Raw genomic sequence first — 18,498 nt, 5'->3', positions numbered from 1 at the left:
CATGTTCTCCTTTAAGGTCTGTAACAATCTGTTTTCTCTAAATGTTTATCAGACACAGTAGAGTGATTATTCTGATGCACCTACTTGAATGTCTTTGGTAGCATGTCTGTCTCTGTGTGTCATAATTTCTTTAAAAAGCAGAAAATGGAAATGTAAAAAACTAATAATCTAATCAATCATTCTCTAATCTTTTGCTCCTTTGTTTTCTTGATTTGATGCAAGTAGCTACCGATCTATTCCTCGAGATCATGAATATGCTGTACAGGTGGAGTCAGATGAGGAAAGGGAGGCTTTGATCATAAATCCCAGTGAACATCTTGTCAAGCGCAAGGTAACCCTCCGTACTCGGCACCATCTTTTTCTTTTACGGTCCACTGTCATTTTTCTTGCTTTTGCTTTTTAATTGCATTTTATTAAATATTGTTGGGGTAATTTTCATAACTTGGTGCCTGTATGAGAAGTGTAGAAAGGAGCCTGTTTATAAAGGCAGTAGCAGCCCTGTCGATTCAGAAATGCCTGTGTACAAATTTAGACCTGCTACAAAAAAGTGTAAATGTGTGTACCCATATATGTTATAAAACAGTGTTTCCTAAGTTGGTCCTGGAGTACTCTCTTGCCAGTCAGATTTTCAGGAAATCTACAATACACTGCCTTCATTATATGCAAATTGTCTCCATTGAATGCAAATCTCTTTCATGTATATTCATTGTGGTTATCCTGAAAACCTGACTGACAACAGAGAGAGGTAGAAAACTGGAGTCTGTCCTAGGGGAAAACACCTTCCAGGGATTCAAGACAAAGTTAGACAAGTTCCTGCTGAACCAGAATGTACGCAGGTAGGGCTAGTCTCAGTTAGAGCGTTAGTCTTTGACCAGAGGGCCACCGCGTGAGCGGACTGCTGGGCACGATGGACCACCGGTCTGACTCAGCAGCGGCAATTCATATGTTCTTATGACTGACTTAGGCACCCACCATTGTGATATAGCCTTCAATCCATAATCCTACTCCCCACTGCCCTCCAATCCTGCCAGCTGATTAACCGTTTCCCTTAATTGTTTCCATGACATCCTATTTGTGTGTCTTGTCTGTTTAAGCTCTTTGAGCAGGGACTGTCTTTGTGACTCTGTACAACGCTGTGTACATCTGGTAGCGCTATATAAATATTTAGTAAAGTAGTGCATTATAGCTTCACCCAGGGCCCATTCAAGGGGTTGTGATGCCTCCATCTGTGCATGAATCTTGCAGTATGAGCCATGGAGATAGGGGTGAATTTTCACCCAGAACAGTCACTGGCTTAAGTTAAATACCAGCATTTAACGTAACCCATTTAATAATAATAATAAATAACACCAGTATGTAACTCCTTGTAAACCGTTTTGGATAAAAAGGGTATAGAAATTTTTTAAATAAATAGAATGATGCTGAATCTATGGATCATACAGTGACTTTTCATAGCCTGCATGTCTTTAATAAATAGAAACACAAATTCTGCATATTGTTTCTTTGAAGCTTTTATACCGCTACTAATGACTGGGGAGTCGATTCAGAGCGATTTACATGAGCTTCTTTAAAGGTGTTACGATACAGAGTTAGCGTTTTCTTAGATGGTTTATACCATAATCCGTCATCCTAGGTATATACACATATAATACTAGTATTGTGTACTCTATTCATACTAAATCCTACTTATTTGCACACATAATACCTATATGAATTAATTGTGGCTGCTACATAGTAGATGATGGCAGATAAAGACCCAAATGGTCCATCCAGTCTGCCCAACCTGATTCAATTTAAATTTTTTTATTTTTTCTTCTTAGCTATTTCTGGGCAAGAATCTAAAGCTTTTCACTGTACTGTGCTTGGGTTCCAACTGCCGAAATCTCTGTTAAGACTTACTCCAGCCCATCTACACCCTCCCAGCCATTGAAGCCCTCCCCAGCCCATCCTCCACCAAACGGCCATATACAGACACAGACCGTGCAAGTCTGCCCAGTAACTGGCCTAGTTCAATATTTAATATTATTTTCTGATTCTAAATCCTCTGTGTTCATCCCACGCTTCTTTGAACTCAGTCACACTTTTACTGCTCTTGTTCTTTCTGACTTGCAGATGAAAGGAGGAGCCCTCTCCCTGAGAAGATGGCTGCGAGGTCGAAGCCTTTACTTTTCCAAGCTGCTAACTTCCAGAGCTAAATCCCGCTATGTATTCCTAATCTACCTGGTGATGTTACATATCATTGTGATTATGTGCCTGTCGGGCATTCTGTAGGTGCACTGCCTTCACAGGGTGAATTTTGTTGTTATTGTATGTGCCACACAACCCTACCCTTCATAAGCTGCTGCTGAGCTCTTCCCTGGATACAGTTGTACATATTCTGCAAACATGTGATTGTACATGCTGATATATATATATCACAGGGGTCTCGGAGCTGACTTGATTGAAAACAAGAGGAATATTATATTTGCTACAAAAAGATATTCCTAATAAACACTGTAAAGAAAATTGCTGCTTTTAAGATGGGTAATATTGTGGTCTTGTGATGATAGACTACTGTTATTACATCTGAATGGGATGTAAATTGATTTTTTTTCTATAGAAAATTTTATTTTAAAAGTTTAAACTATATAAAACTTAAAAGAATATTCATTAGTTACTGTTTCACTTTTTCGATTGTAGCAGAAAGCTATAAAGAGTGCAATAAAGGTTTAAAAAAAAAAAAAAAGAAGATTTGAGAAGTTGTCGATTTTTATTTCCCTAACAGGTTTATTTTTTTATTTAGTTTCTTCTGACACCAGCAGCAGAAAACCAGTTTGTGTTTTCAGGCACTTCACAGTACTCACAAGGTCCCCAAAGGGTTAATCAATTGAGGAAAAAAAAAAACATCTAATAAGATGATTTGAATGTAATAGTCAAAAATGAAGGAAAAGATCTCAGAATTGCCACTCCAAGGATCATAATAATATAATCCATAAAAGGAATTGTGGCGTGGGTATCTTTCATTGATCAAAAAACCTTCATAGATTTAAATGTAACTTAACCCTTTCAGGACCAAGGGACATATTTGTCCCATAACTTTAAAATCCTATAAATTTTGATTGGGATCGTCTACAGTTCTAAATTTGATATGTACGGATTCCATATGATACTGCCTTTATGTAAACAAACTGGTTCCGACATTCATTCATTAGCGTCGTTGCCAGATTGACGAGAAGATTCACTTGCCACACTGTCCATAAGCCAGAAGTGTGATTTTTAAAAAAAAAAATAATGATATTTCACAAAACAAATCAATTTTTTGGCATCTGCAAGCCCTTTTTACCATAAAAATGTCTTCAAAACCACAAAAATTGGCCTACGATCCTTATGGTCCTGAAAGGGTTAATTCGTCACAATTCTATATGTCTCTTAACTACTCAATAAATATTGATTTTAGTAGTTTTCTTTTTTTCTTAAATCTATGAAGGTTTTTTGATCAATGAAAGATACCCACGCCACAATTCCTTTTATGGATTATATTATTATGATCCTTGGAGTGGCAATTCTGAGATCTTTTCCTTCATTTTTGATTATTACATTCAAATCATCTTATTAAATGGTTTTTTTTCTCAATTGATTAACCTTTTGGGGACCATCTTAACAACAACAACAAGCAAAAAATAGTCAGATGGCGCAAGATCTGATGAGTAGTGGATGGTCTATGCGCTGAAACCCCAATTGCGCCAAAACATCCATCATTTTGCCAGCTTTGCAAAAACAGAACTTCTTTCCGCAGCTTCCCTCTCCTTTTTTCCTTCAATGCCTCCTTTAATCAGCACAGCAAGTTAAGAGTGGCATTCTGCATTAACTGTCAAGTTTAATAAATTTTGATATACTGCTTATAAATTTTCTGTGCGGTGTACATAATTAGAAAAAACAAAAAAATATAAAATTTCACGAGGAATCAAAATGACAAAGACAGACAAACATGTTCGTAGAGGAGAGGGGGAAAGAAATACAATATTCGATAGGAGAGAAGACAATAAATGGAAAACAAATGGAAGATAGTCATTACATTTACCTTCCTGTGGCCATGACCTTTCCTATTCATTTTTGGGTCTTGAATTTCCTTGGCCTTGGAAAACCCGAGTGCCGCCATTGCATGGACTGTTTTGTTTCTGGATCATAGTGGTGTAACCATGTTTCATCAAGTAACTAGTCGTTCTGAAAAGTTGGCACCAGATCACTGAAAATGCTGCAAAATCAACTTGGAAGTGTCCACTCAACATCATTTCTCGTTAGCATTCAAACATTTGGGCACCTACTTGGTTGACAGCTTCTGCATACCCAGCTGCTCGTGGATTATACACCTAGCACGTTCCCTGGATATCTGTAGTGTCTCAGCAATTGTTTTAGCTGGTATTTGTCAATCTGCCAAAATCAGGCCATGGACATGGTCAACAATTTCAGGAGCTGATACCGTTTGAGGCCTCCCACACCCTGGTGCATCTTCACTTTCAAAATCTCCATGCTGAAAGTTTGCTTATCACTTCTTCACTGTGGAGTATGATAGGCATTTGTCACTCAATGTTTACATCAGACATTCATAGATTTCCTTTGGCGTTTTCTTCTGCATGAATAGGAACTTCATGATGGCATGGGGGTTCCACACTTGAAAATTCCACACTTTTCATTGACACGGTTCAATCAATGATCTGAAACAGTATCGAAACATAGCATTTACAATTCTGTAAATTTGCAAAACAAAATAACACTTTCCAGCTACAGTGGCAAAATAACAAGAATTTAGGAAGTTGGTTGGGCCGAGAACTGACATGGGGACAAATTTGTCCCCAACCCCGTGGGCTATGTCTCCATTCCTGTCTTGTCCCCATTTGTTCTGTCCCTGCCCCATCCCTTCAAACTGTTCTCATCTGCACAAGCCTCGAACACTTTACAATCATAAGTGTTAGAAGCTTGAGCAGATGAGGACAGAGCTTTCAGGGATGGGACAAGGACAGAGATTGCAGGGATGGAAATAGATCCCGTGGGGACGGAGACAAATTCTCCACTTTTCAGCACCCTCTCGTAAGTCCAACCTGTATTTGCAGTGGCTGAGGCATCCTTCCCCAGGGGCTCTTGAATGTAGCAACCCCAACCTCAGCAGACCTGGGAGGTTAGTTTGGCCTGGCAGTGCAGAACACTTTTGCTCAGCTGGCCCCATTTGGAAAGATATTTTGAAAATATGTCAAGAAATATTTTAGCTGGGGTTACCAAGGTCTCTACAGGGATAATTCCTGTATATGATGCATGCTAAGCACACATGCCATAAGGGCAGTTCCGCATAAAACTTTTTATATAATACTAGCTTAAGTCATTTCTGCATCTTACATTTAGGCGTAAACGATGCCTGCCAAAGGCTGGTGCAAATGGTTGTGCCTAGCTACTGTCAGATGCAGAAGTGGAAGTATTCTACACTCTGCACCTAAATCCTAGGAATACCTATGACCTGAATAGACGTGACACTGTCTGCTGAGCCAAGAGTATAACTTACCAGATAACAACTTAATATTGCAATTATCCAGAGTGTACCACTAGTGGTCACTGGCAAAAATGAGTGAAATCATACTTGCGTCTGAAATTTTTGTATTGGATTTTTTTAGTGATGATTATATTGTATTGTAATTCCAGGTTATTGTACCAGTGATTCTTTCTGTTATCCTACTTTAAACCCTACTAAGGGATTAGACAAGTAATTAGTTCCGAAAGAGAAGACCTGTCCAGGCCCCTCCCTTGACCACACCCCTTTTTGAGTTGCCCACGAGATGAATTAGGGCTGCAGAGCAAATACACGCATAGCCAGTAATTGTGACAAATAGCACTTAAGTCCAATTAGTGATTTTTATTACCTATTTAGTCAATTACTTTATGTGCATATCTGCGATCTGTACCCAGAATTGTGTATATATGATACTTCACCTAAGAATGGAAAGTGCATCCTGTGTGTAACATTTCTTTTCACATCACTTTGGATTCTCCCTTTGTGATATCGGAGAAACCGTTTTAGTCCAGCGATGGCTTCATCCTTCTGAGACAACTATTCTATGAAAGTAGCTGGCAAACTTTAAAACTTCAGCACACGGTACATTCCTTCGGTGATAATCTTCATGTTCTTGTATTGCATCTCTATTCGGTGCTTCCTTTAATTACTATAGAACAGACTGCCTTGTTAGCCACAAGAGACACATGTTTTTGTCATTTTGTCACCCGTACTCGGCCATGCGTAGAGGAAGGTTGTTTTTTTTTTTGCTGCAAATGACAGCAAAAAGCCCGGTAGCAGCTCTTATGGTTGGCAAGCATCCAGGGTTCTATCCTAATTTATCCTGCCCTCTAAGCTGTCTCTTTGATTAGCAGCAGCTGAAAACCAATGTTGCCTATAATGGTTTGACAGACGCAGGAATTCTCTGAGCTCCATTCCAGCAGATGATATAAATGTGGTGGAAGATATCATTTTAGGTTTCCAAGGGAGGCTTTGCAAATTCCTTCCATCTTCTGGCTTTTTTGGTAAGTATTTCCCAGGGAAGTTTTCTTGACATGATACATTTAGAAATCTGCTACTGCTCTGTTATGCCTGTCTTAAAAATGGATGTCATACCTGTGCTGGGAGCTTAAGCATTTGCTTTCTCATCAACCATAATTAGTGCTAAAATTTTGTAATATGGCAAACCTTTGTAAAAATAATTACGGTAATCAAAATACATAGTTACATGAAGAGCAATATCAAATAGTCTTTCAAATTCAACTAGATAGATTTAGATATGGAGCACTTCTAAAATGTGATTGTCAAGAACTGTACAAGTGACATATTTGGTCTGTTTTATTTATCTTTTTATCAGCGTTTAAAAGTGAACCGAGATCTAGTTTCATCTTTGGTTTGAAATTTTAATATAGTTTTTTTTGGGGGGGGGTTTCCCCAGAAAATTTTCTTCCCCCCTTTTTACAAAAACATAACGTGGTTTTTACCATTGGCCGCAACACGAACAGCTCCTATGCTCATGGGAATTCTATGGTTTCCAGGTCTCACTACATCTTGTTAGGTAGAAACCGACATTTCAGCCATGCTGACTTTCCCGCCACAATTCAAATTGGGGGACTGCCCTTTTCCCAATCAGGTCAGTGTACCCACTATTTACAAAGTGAAACTACAAATTTCAGAGCATGCCCTGATGAAAGCCACAACATGGTGGCTAAAACATCGGTTTCTACCTGACAAGATGCCTCGAGACCCAGAAACCTGCAATGAGCAGAATGCCGGCTGCGGAAACCCTGAGAGAAAAATTTCCATCGGAAATGGACATTACATACATGAGCGTTTTGCTAGTTAGTATAATGTTTTGGGCAATTGTAATTAGTATATCAAAAAGAAGGGGTTGGTTTTTTTTTTGAGTCGGTTAAATTCATTTAATAAAAGTGTTACACTGGGACAAACCAAAGCCCAGTAACCTGTTTCCAATGGTGGCAAACCCAGGTCCTAAGTACCAGATTTTATGCTGCTTATTATCCTAGGAATAAGCAGTGGATTTCCCCAAGTCATCTCAATAATGGCTTATGGACTTCTCTTTTAGGAAATTATTCAAACCATTTTTAAACCCCCACTAAACTGATTTCACCAAATTCTCTGGCATTGTGTGAAGAAATATTTTCTCCGGTTTGTTTTAAATCTACTACTTTGTGGCTTCATTGCCTTCCCCCTAGTCCTAGTATTTTTGGAAAGAGTAAATAAGTGATTCACATCTTCCCTTTCCACTCCATTCAGTATTTTATAGATCTCTATCATATCATCCTTGAGACATCTCTTCTCCAAGCTGAAGAGCCCTAGCTGCTTTAGCCATTCCTCATAGGCAGGGGTAGGCAATTCTGGTCCTCGAGAGCTGGAGCCAGGTCAGGTTTTCAAGATATCCACAATAAATATGCATGAGATAGGCAGTGCATGCAAATCCATCTCATACATATTCATTGTGGATATCCTGAAAACCTGAACTGGCTCCGGCTCTCGAGGACTGGAATTGCCTACCCCTGACCTATGGAATATAAAATACATTGATTGGATTATGCTTTCTGAAGGATGACTCTGGTATGAGAATGTGATTAACTATGGGGATGAGGACAGAGCCTGTGGGAACGATGATAAACTTTGTCCTTACAATGCCATGTAGTGGAAAAGTGTTGGTAGCAGTGGAGGCCTGCATGGTATTTTATGGCTTTGTGTGAGGTTTTTGTTTGTAGCTTTTGCAGATTCCTTCATTTTCCACTCAATTCATATAATTGGTCACACCAGGCTTGGATACCATTCAGATCATAGAACAGTACAACAGAACTGATAATCCTAACAAAGAGAAAAGAACTGAGAAATGGCATGGTATTTAAAGAGAGAGAGAGAAAGACAATGAGGCAATTTGCATTCTGTAGGTCAGCTTATGGAGCTGTACTATTCAATTCAGTTCTCCTCTCAAATAGTTGCCCTTTTAAAAATAACTCTTGAAAAATTAGGAGGAAAAAATAAATTTGTGGTTTAAGTGGTGCTGCTTTTCTACAAGCATCATTTTGTGTTGCTGTGTTCAAAATCTCTGCCTTTCTATAGAGTTTAATGGTAGTGATGGGACAGAAAGACAGCTATGTGGGAGATGAAGCCCTGAGTAAAAGAGGCATCTTGACACTGAAATGCCCCATTGAGTATGGAATTATCACCAACTAGGATGACATGGAGAAGATGAGCCTTTATGATTTTTAGTCTGGTTATTTACTGGTTTGCCTATTAGTCCCAGTATGGTTGGGTGTTTTGCTTTTTTGCATCTTGAAGCGGGTCTAGGACGATTTATTACAGCTAATTCATCATGACCGATTCAGCATGGCTGTTTCATCACAGCCATTTTATCGCTGAATTGGGCATGATGAATCGTCTACAGCAGTACCTGATCTATTGTGGGTGGCCTGTGCCCCCTGAACATTGAATGCCTACACTTGCGTTGACCCTCTTTATCCCCCAGCCCTTTTATCCTGGATAAAAGTATGAGTATAGCACAAATATTTGATCCACAGGGGCGAGGTGGATGGGAAATAAAACACCTTCCTGCAGGAGTAGACCTATGCCTATGGAGAGTAATTCCATAATGGTATTATAAAAAGGTAAGCAGGCACCCATTGAAAGCTTATTTTATTTTTTTAAAATATTAAAAAGTAGGTACCTATGTTTCTTCATAAAGTATTAGAACAAGTGGCAAAAAATGTTTGAGTGATCACTTACACCAGGGGTGTCCAACCTTTTGGCTTCCCTGGGCCGCATTGGCTGAAAAAAATGTTTCTGGGGCCGCACAAATGCTGCAGCAAGATAGAGGAGGGAACCGGCAAGATGGTAAACACCTGGGGGCAGCAGAGGAAAACACTGCATCGCCCTCGACCAGGGCCACACAAAATCCTTCACGGGGCCGCATGCGGCCCTCGGGCCACAGGTTGGACACCCCTGACTTACACCAAACTGACACTATAATTCATGTTGTATTTGCACGCTTTGCCCAGACTCCACCCACTTTTCTCCTACTTGGTTTATGCATGTAAGTGGCCTCTTGTGAGCATAAATGACTGGAATAATGACATTTACAGGCATTTCACCTAAATCTAGGCAGCTTCTTATAGAATTATTCCCATCGTGCTATTTTCTAAATGTGTTTAAATCTAAAAAATACCATTTCTTTTTTTTCCTTCCTATCTTCCTTTCTAACTCCCCCCCCCCCTTTCAGTTAAGCTCCCTATGATGATATATAATAATTCCAGCTTTCAAACTACAAATGTTTTCTGTAAACTAAAACCAAAGTGGTGGTGTGACTCAGTTTCAGACAAGGCTGTGTTTGTCCAAAAAAATGTATTTGATATCCAAATAGCAAAATATACTTTCTGTCCTCTAGATGGAAGCATGGCATTTTAGATGCCATCCTCAGCAAAGCATGTATGTGTCACATCACGAGACTCGAGGCTGAGGGATGGGATTTGAATTTTGGCTCGCCCCTTTTCTGTAGCAGTTTTTAAGGTGAGTTACAGTCCGGTACACCAGGTATTTCTCTGTCTCTGAGAGCTGACAATCTGCTCCTCCCTTTTACAAAACTGTAGCCTGATTTTTAGCGCTGGCCACAGCGGTAACAACTCTGACACTCATAGAATTCCTATAAACGGAGCTGTTACCACCACAGCTGGCATTAAAAAGTGCACTATGGTTTTGTAAAAAAAGAGGGGGGGAGGGGATAAGTTTGTATCTGAAGCAGTGGAGGGTTAAGTGACTTGCCCAAGGTGAACTCTTCTGGCTGAAGAATACCAAAAGCAAAAAGTGTGACTGTTGGGGCATATTCTTACCATTTTGCAATTTTTCCAAATTTGGCATCATTCCTTGTATAATGAACTTTGAGTTGCTCCAGAAGAACATCCTGTTTTGCTGACTGAGGCACCCCTAAATCCCAAAACTAACAGGGAGAAAATGACTTGGATAATATTACATAACACCAAGAGGGGAAATCTAAAAGCCATTTTTATATGTGTAGCAGTGCATGCTGATTACCTTTAAAATATTATTTCTTACATTCAAACTCAAGTCAGAATATTCCCCGGCATTTATAGACAGATTATTACTTCCTTACACTACTACAAACTCAAACTATCTTTCCCCTCGTTAAAAGGCTTCATATATGCAGGTAAATTAGGAAAATCCCTTTTCTTCAAATTCACTGAGCTTTGGAACAACCTCCCTGCCCCGCTGCGGAACCTAGGCTCATTCCAATGATTCCGAAAGCATCTGAAAACCTGTCTTTTCTCCAAAACGTAAAGCTATCTATTGAAAATGTAAAGCTAGCTCTCCTCTTCATAACCTCGAATTTCTTTTTATGTCCTTCCCTCATTTATTGAATTACCTGTAAACCGTGCCGAGCTCTATTTTTATGGAGATGATGCGGTATACAAACTCAAGGTTTAGTTTAGTTTCTCTTCCTCTCTCTATTTTTTTCTCTCTCTCTTCCTTTCTTTTCTCTCTCTCTTCTCTTTTTCTCATTCTCATTAAAAGGCGTCATGTATGCAGGTAAATTAGGGAAATCCCTTTTCTTCAAATTCACTGAGCTTTGGAACAACATCCCTGCCCCGCTGTGGAACCTAGGCTCATTCCAATTATTCCGAAAGCATCTGAAAACCTGTCTTTTCTCCAAAACGTAAAGCTATCTATTGAAAATGTAAAGCTAGCTCTCCTCTTCATAACCTCGAATTTCTTATTATGTCCTTCCCTCATTTATTGAATTACCTGTAAACCGTGCCAAGCTCTATCTTTATGGAGAGGATGCGGTATACAAACTCAAGGTTTAGTTTAGTTGAGTTCAAGATCTCTTCGCTCCACTCAACAAGACCTTCTTTTGATTCCATCCATCCACCAAATAGTCTATGATACTACCCGTAAAAACTATCTTTTCGGGTGTGGCACCCACTCTATGTAATGCCCTTCCTAACAATCTTAGGGGTCCTTTTATTAAGGCGCGCTAACCAATTTACTGTGCGCTAAAGATTAGCGTGCGCTAAATGCTAAGGCATCCATTATATTCTATGGGCATCTTAGCACGCGCTAAATCGGTTAGCACACCTGTACACATGTAACTTGAAACTGAATGGAGGCATTGCCAGAGGCAAGACGGGAGAGGTTTACAGTTTATTTACATAAGAACATAAGAATTGCCGCTGCTGGGTCAGACCCGTGGTCCATCGTGCCCAGCAGTCCGCTCACGTGGCGTCCCTCTAGTCAAAGACCAGCGCCCTAACTGAGACTAGCCCTACCTGCGTACGTTCTGATTCAGCAGAAACTTGTCGAACTTTGTCTTGAATCCCTGAAGGGTGTTTTCCCCTATAACAGTGTTCCAAGTTCAAGTTTCAAGTTTATTATCACATTTGATTAATCGCTTAATCCGAATTCTAAGCGATGTACAAATTAATAAAAATTACAGAGTAAAGGAAGACAGACTTAAATGACAGGTACCTAAACGACTAAAATATAATATAAAATTAAATTACACATACAAGTAGAAACATAAGGAAACTTGGGAATGAATTACAATTTGATTATAAAGTAGTACAATTAGGGTTAAGAACAATGGGGAAGGGAATAACAAAAGTCAAAATGGTCTAGGTTAAAATCAGAGCCATAAGCAATTCAATTAATCGTTGAATGCATCTTTAAAAAGAAGACTCTTTAATTTGCTCTTAAATTTTTCAAGATTCTTTTCCTCTCTTAAATAAATTGGAAGGGCATTCCAAGATTGTGGAGCCGTTACAGAAAAAATAGACTGCCGTCGCGTATTGATAATTTTAAGAGAGGGAATGACCAATAAATGTTGGTCGTTTGAACGCAAAAGTTTTCTACCACCCTCTGGGTGAAGAAGAATTCCTTACGTTCATATGGAATCTATCCCCTTTTAACTTTAGAGAGTGCCCTCTTGTTCTCCCTACCTTGGAGAGGGTGAACAACCTGTCCTTATCTACCAAGTCTGTTCCCTTCAGTACCATTTATTAACTGCCTTTACGAAGAGATTGACCCAAGGCATTGTACAGCAGGTACAGTTAAATGTAAAACCTACAGTTTTAATAGAATAATGATAGTAAAATGACAAAATATATACATAAATACAATCAATGAATAAACTTGGAAATAATAAATTGAAACCTAATAGGACTAACATAAAACAGTATCAAAAACATACACATTTAACAGCACTGCAGAACGATCATGCAAGGGAACATAGGATATGATATGGTATTTATGTCTTTTTAGTCCCTTTGTTTTTATGGATTTCTTACACATTTGGTTTTATTAATTTATTTATATGCTTTCGAGCTCAGTTTGGTTAATATTTGATTTATGCACTCTTGACCTTTTTTCATGTGCAATGTATTTATTTTACACCTATAAACCACACCCCTGTGACAGGCCTCCATCTGGAGGCCGAAACACGGACCATGTCAGGTCATTGATTGCATTACTCCCAACACAGGATGTTCTACACTTTGGACTTTTTTGATGTGGTTTTATATGTACCCCTTAGTCCTTTTGTTTTTTCCCATATATGTTTTCTTTTCTCTATTTATTGTAGTTCTCACCCTATCCTTTTGTTCTTATTACATTTATTTTGTGTCTTGTTCATCTGAGTATATTTTGTCTGTTTAATACTGTTGTTTTTAAATCTGCTTTTATTTCTGTTCTTACCTCTATTTTATTGCTGTAATACACTTAGTATTTTGATAAGTGTTTAATCAAATTTACAATAAACTTGGAAGATTGTCTACCCCAAGGTTGATGTGGTCTATCCTACTCCCCACTTCTTCTTTTCTTGTTTGATTTTACATGGGGTTTCTGTTCCCTCTCTTTTGTTCTGCTTAAGAAAGAACCCAGAACATATAAGGACACATTCTCTGGGATAAATTTTAAAATAAGAGTGTGCATACTTTTGTTTTGCAAATTCGTTATAGGGGAAAAGTGTGTGTGTATAATTCTTGCATGCTCAGTTGCAAAGTTACCCCATCTGGGCACGATCATATGTGATGTGCCACTATACTATACTATTCCATTTGGTAGATCTCTGTGCTGCAACAGCAAATCTGGAGAACCTCTGAATGGCATTTACCATTTTGTCTAGTGACAATGCAAATGAGCTAATTAGACTGTAACACATCACAAAAATAAGGGACATTGCAAAGATAAGAGAAGCCTGAGAGCTGCTGTTGAATATTAAATGAGTTTGGGAGCTTTCAGCATCCAGATGAAAACATTTAAAACCTGTAAGTGGTGGGGTTGTTTTTTTGGTTTGTTTGTTTTTTTTTTTGTTTTTTTTTTTGCAATCATGGTAATAGTAATAAATTTAGAAGTCAAAATACATAAGAAAAGATTGGATTGAAATGCCATATAGAAAATAAATGTCCAATTGCTAAAGAATCATTTACTAGTACCGATGTAGATATTACAGTTCATTAGTTCAGGCATAGGAGGATTGCCAAAAAGTTGTAAAGGTTTCTAGATCTGTGCTCAAGCCTTGGGTTCAGTGTTAGGCTACCTGCAATAGAGGAGGTTTGGGGATCACGAGACATATATGTGTGGCGCAGGGGTTAGAGCTACAGCCACAGCACCCTGAGGGTGTGGGTTCAAATCCCTCGCTGCTCCTTGTGACCCTGGGCAAGTCACTTAATCCCCTCATTGCCCCAGGTACACCAGATAGAGTTTGAGCCCGCCGGGACAGATGGGGGAAATATGATAAAGTACCTGAATGTAAAACCACTTAGGATCTAAGTGGTATATAAATAATAAAATAAATAAAAAATAGATATATTCCAAATGGGTTTGGATGCATCTTAGTGCTGTGTCCCTTCCTGAGTTTTTCAGTGTGGTCATCCCTGACCTCTGCATTGCAGGTCATGTTTGAGACCTTCAACGTACCCTCTATGTTTGCAGCGATCCAACCGGTCCTGTCTCTGTATACCTCTGGACGTAGCACTGTTAGATGTCTCAGTCTGTACGTTTTACTTTTAAAGTTCTCTGAGTCGGTGCAGTTTAGTGCATTTCTTCTTGGGCTTTAGAGTTTGGCACAGTCTGGAAAATACAAGCAAGGCATAAGCCCAGATTCTAGGGCTGGCATTGAAGGAGGCCAAGAGAACAACATTAGGAGAGAAATTTTATAGCAGGGCACCTAGGCCGGAAAGGCATAGAGATGCACATTTATTTGTTAGCATATATGGTACCTGTTTCAAATGTTAACTTGTTTAGAAGAAGCACTACATGAAAGTAAAACTGTTGGCAAATTGTGTTTGAACACGTCAGCAAATATATTTGAAAAATTTCACAGCACGTACAGTTGGTAAATTGACTGAGTGTGTCTAAGAAGCTTAAGAACTTAAGAAGTTGCCACCACTGGGTCAGACCATTGGTCCATCACGCCCAGCGGTCCGCTCCCGAGGCGGCCAGTCAGGTCCATGACCTGTGATGTGGTTCATGTCCATTTCTGTAACCTACCTCTTCTTTTATCTGTAACCCTCAATCCCCTTATCTTTTGAGGGTTACAGATAAAAGAAGAGGTAGGTTACAGAAATTCAAAAGATTCATTCAAAAAAGTTCTTTAAAGACAATTTTTTTTTTGTTTAAAGGATTGAGATTTATTTTGAAAATTTTGAGCACCGGTGGGTAGGTTTTTATGCCAGTGACTGAGAAAAGGGAACTTGCTGGGATTTTCCCCTCTACTGGTCTCCCGATGGAAATCTGAGGCTTTACCTACCCACTGGGTTTTGCTAGCATTTAAATGCCCGTCTTCAATGGCTGTAAGTGAAGCGGTAGAATTGTTACCGATTGATACCTATCACCCTCCTTTACAAAGACGATGCGGTCGTGAGGAGCACATTGACGTTGTTGGTTGTGACGGTGAACAACTAGAGATGTGGGGGAAGGGAAGGGGGGGACGCGTATGATGAGGGGAGGATTGGGAAGAGGTGAGGTGGGGTGGAGAGGAGGAGGAAGAGGGGTGCAGGGGCCCCCACCAACATGGCCCCCCCCCTTCTATGCCACTGGCTACCTGTGTTTATTGTCATCAGCTCAGGGAGCTGCTGCCAACTGCTGAGGTGAGCAGCATTCTCAATGCCATTGAGGGGAGGTATGTCGGGGCTTGGGGATCAGAAAAATATCACAAAAAGAAGCCTGGAAAAATAGCGTTTTACTGTGACGAACTTGTAGTGCATTTCGGAGATTCACTGGTGTGCTACCAAACGCTATTTTTCCAGGCTTCTTTTTGTGATATTTTTCTTTTTACCTTTATTACCATGGACCCCTGATGAAGGTTGTCCGAAACACGGACCGTGTTGGGTCCCCCGTCTGGTAAAAGGTTTTTAGTTAAGATTTATTTGTCAAAATAAAATTTGCCTGCACCGTGTACAAGTCTGCAGTTTTGGTTTGTTTGCTCTGGTCTGTTTTTTCACTGCAGACGAAGTTGGACCTCTGGTTCTTTTGTTGTTTTGGGGCTTGGGGATCCCCACCAGAAACCACAAAGGGTATACTTTTTCCTGGGTAGGCCCCAACCCACCTGCAGCTATGCTACTGCTCTTTACAAGCATTTTCTTGTAGATATTTTTGATGCCTGGGTCAAAAAAAGTTCCAAAGAAGAGAAAAGACAGTGTGATTTAATATGCAGTGAACACCAGCTTGACTTCAGTTTTATGTCAAGTACATTACTGTCCTCTCTTATTTTTCAGGGATTGTGCTGGACTCTGGAGATGGTGCGACTCGGAATGTCCCAATCTAAGAATGAAATGCCCTGCCCCATGCCATTATGCAGCCAGACCTGGCGGGGAGAGGCCTGACCGATTACCTCATGGAAATTCTCCCAGAGAGGGGCTATTCTTTCGTTACCAGTGGTAACAGGCTCTTGTCTGCTCAGTAACTTCTTGGATTAAAAGGCGATGCATTAAATACCTTCACGTCTGCTCCCTCCTGATGCCCCTTGCTGTTCTTTTCTTCCTCTCAGAAGTCGTAATGAAATAGAAGTAATCTTTGTAAGTGCGTTAATTGTTTTGGAAATATTTATACACTTTTTTATTTTTTTTTTAAACCTGATAGTGTCCATCTGCTCTTTGGGCTTCTAGCTAGGTCTGTTTTCCCCACTGGAAAATCTAGGCAGCTGCCACTTCCCCCACCTGGGTGGTGATGGTCTATTTGACCTCTCATTAAAGAGTGGGTATTGTGTTGGGACAGCAGCTCTTAAATGGAATTGCTGCTGGCCTAGGGTTAGCAGACATCCAGATATACCCGGACATGGGTCCGGGCGTCGGAACAGCTTTTCAAAACCCGGAACTTTGGGACCGTGTCGGTAGGGCATCTTCACATGCGCAAATACAACGCAGTGACATCACATGCATGCGCAGATGCCCTCCCGATGTCCTGAGGACGAGAACAGGTTGAGGGGAGCGAGACTGGGGCGTGGCTTGGTGGAACTAGCCATGTCTGGGGGCGTGGCTATGGGTCCAGATTTTACAGGAGTAAAATCTGGTAATCCTATGCAGGCCTGTCCCCGCATCTTTTAGGGGGTGCGAAAACGATGCCACTGATTAGAAAACCACCATAAAGATGGAAGAGGAGGTAGTAGTGTTGTCCCTTTCAAACTACAACATCTTTAGAAAGCAGCTGTCTTGTATTCCCTCCCCCTACCACTTATTTTCCACTTCCTTGTAGGGCAGGGGTGTCAAAGTCCCTCCTCGAGGGCCGCGATCCAATCGGGTTTTCAGGATTTCCCCAATGAATATGCATGAGATCTATTAGCATACAATGAAAGCAGTGTATGCAAATAGATCTCATGCATATTCATTGAGGAAATCCTGAAAACCCGGCTGGATTGCGGCTCTCGAGGAGGAACTTTGACACCTGTGTTGTAGGGGAAACCCATATTCAGTGTTGTTTAAAGTGGTAGGTCAAAGTACTTAAGTAGAAGTAAAAAGTATAATGAAAAAGAAATTAAAAATTTACTCAAGTGAGAGTAAAATAGTAAGGCCCAGATTCACAGAAAAGTCGCCTTATGTTAGACGGCAACAGGCACCTAGATCACGCCTAGTGGTGCCTAACAAGTGGTTTAATTGGGTTTAAGTGGCATGATAATTCATCATGCCATTAAAATCCAATTAAACCCTAATATAAAAAAATAGCTGACGTGGTGCGGCTTCCAGGATGAGGTGTATGGTGACACCACAGCCCGCAAGTGGGTGTGTTTACATAGAAACATGATGGTAAAGGCCAAATGGCCCATCCAGTCTGCCCATCCGCAGTAACCATTGTCTCTTCCTCTCTCTAAGAGATCCCACGTGACTATCCCAGGCTTTCTTGAATTCAGACACAGTCTCTGTTTGCACCACTTCTTCCGGGAGACTGTTCCACGCATCTAAGTTTCAAGTTTCAAGTTTATTAGGTTTTAATATACCGACCATCAAATAAATATCTGGCCGGTTTACATTACAATAAAAAAAAATATAGGTAAGAAAGAAAAAAATTAATATAATAAATATTTAGAAGTACATATAGTGTATATTAAAACATAAACAAGACAAACTTGATAGTGAGGAGAGAGGTTTGTGGGAGGGTAAAGTTACATTGTAGAGAGAAAAGGGAGAAAGAGGGAATGGGAATAAACATTTGGGTGGGGAAAAGTCTTTTTAAATATAATTTTTGAAGGTAAATGATTGAAAATATCAGGAAAAGTGGAGACTAAACTGAAGTGAATGCGTCGCGAAATAGAAAAGTCTTTAGGCCTATCTTAAATTTATCCAGTTGTTGCTCGTCGCGAAGAGGTTGTGGTAAAGAGTTCCACCATGTTGGAGCAGAGACAGAAAAATTTATTTTCCGTGTGTAGTAAAAGTGTTTTATAGAGGGGATCAAAAGGAGATTTTGATTTGTAGATCTTAAAGTACGAGATGAACATT

At 39.9% G+C, this 18,498-nt stretch overlaps 1 protein-coding gene across 1 annotated transcript in view; it reads left to right on the top strand.

Annotated features, from left to right (window-relative positions):
* The window catches only part of LOC117352202 (golgin subfamily B member 1-like), a 53,311-nt gene extending 50,626 nt beyond the window's left edge, over window positions 1-2,685 (top strand). Inside the window, exons 28-29 of the mRNA XM_033928480.1 lie at window positions 226-331; window positions 2,113-2,685. Coding sequence (XP_033784371.1) covers window positions 226-331; window positions 2,113-2,271 — 265 coding nt within the window. The 3' untranslated portion in view covers window positions 2,272-2,685. The remainder of the gene's footprint in view (window positions 1-225; window positions 332-2,112) is intronic.
* Window positions 2,686-18,498: the final 15,813 nt, after the last annotated feature.

This window comes from Geotrypetes seraphini, chromosome 19 (assembly GCF_902459505.1).
Source record: "Geotrypetes seraphini chromosome 19, aGeoSer1.1, whole genome shotgun sequence".
Taxonomy (NCBI): domain Eukaryota; kingdom Metazoa; phylum Chordata; class Amphibia; order Gymnophiona; family Dermophiidae; genus Geotrypetes; species Geotrypetes seraphini.
This window is presented reverse-complemented; position numbering and strand designations above follow the sequence as displayed.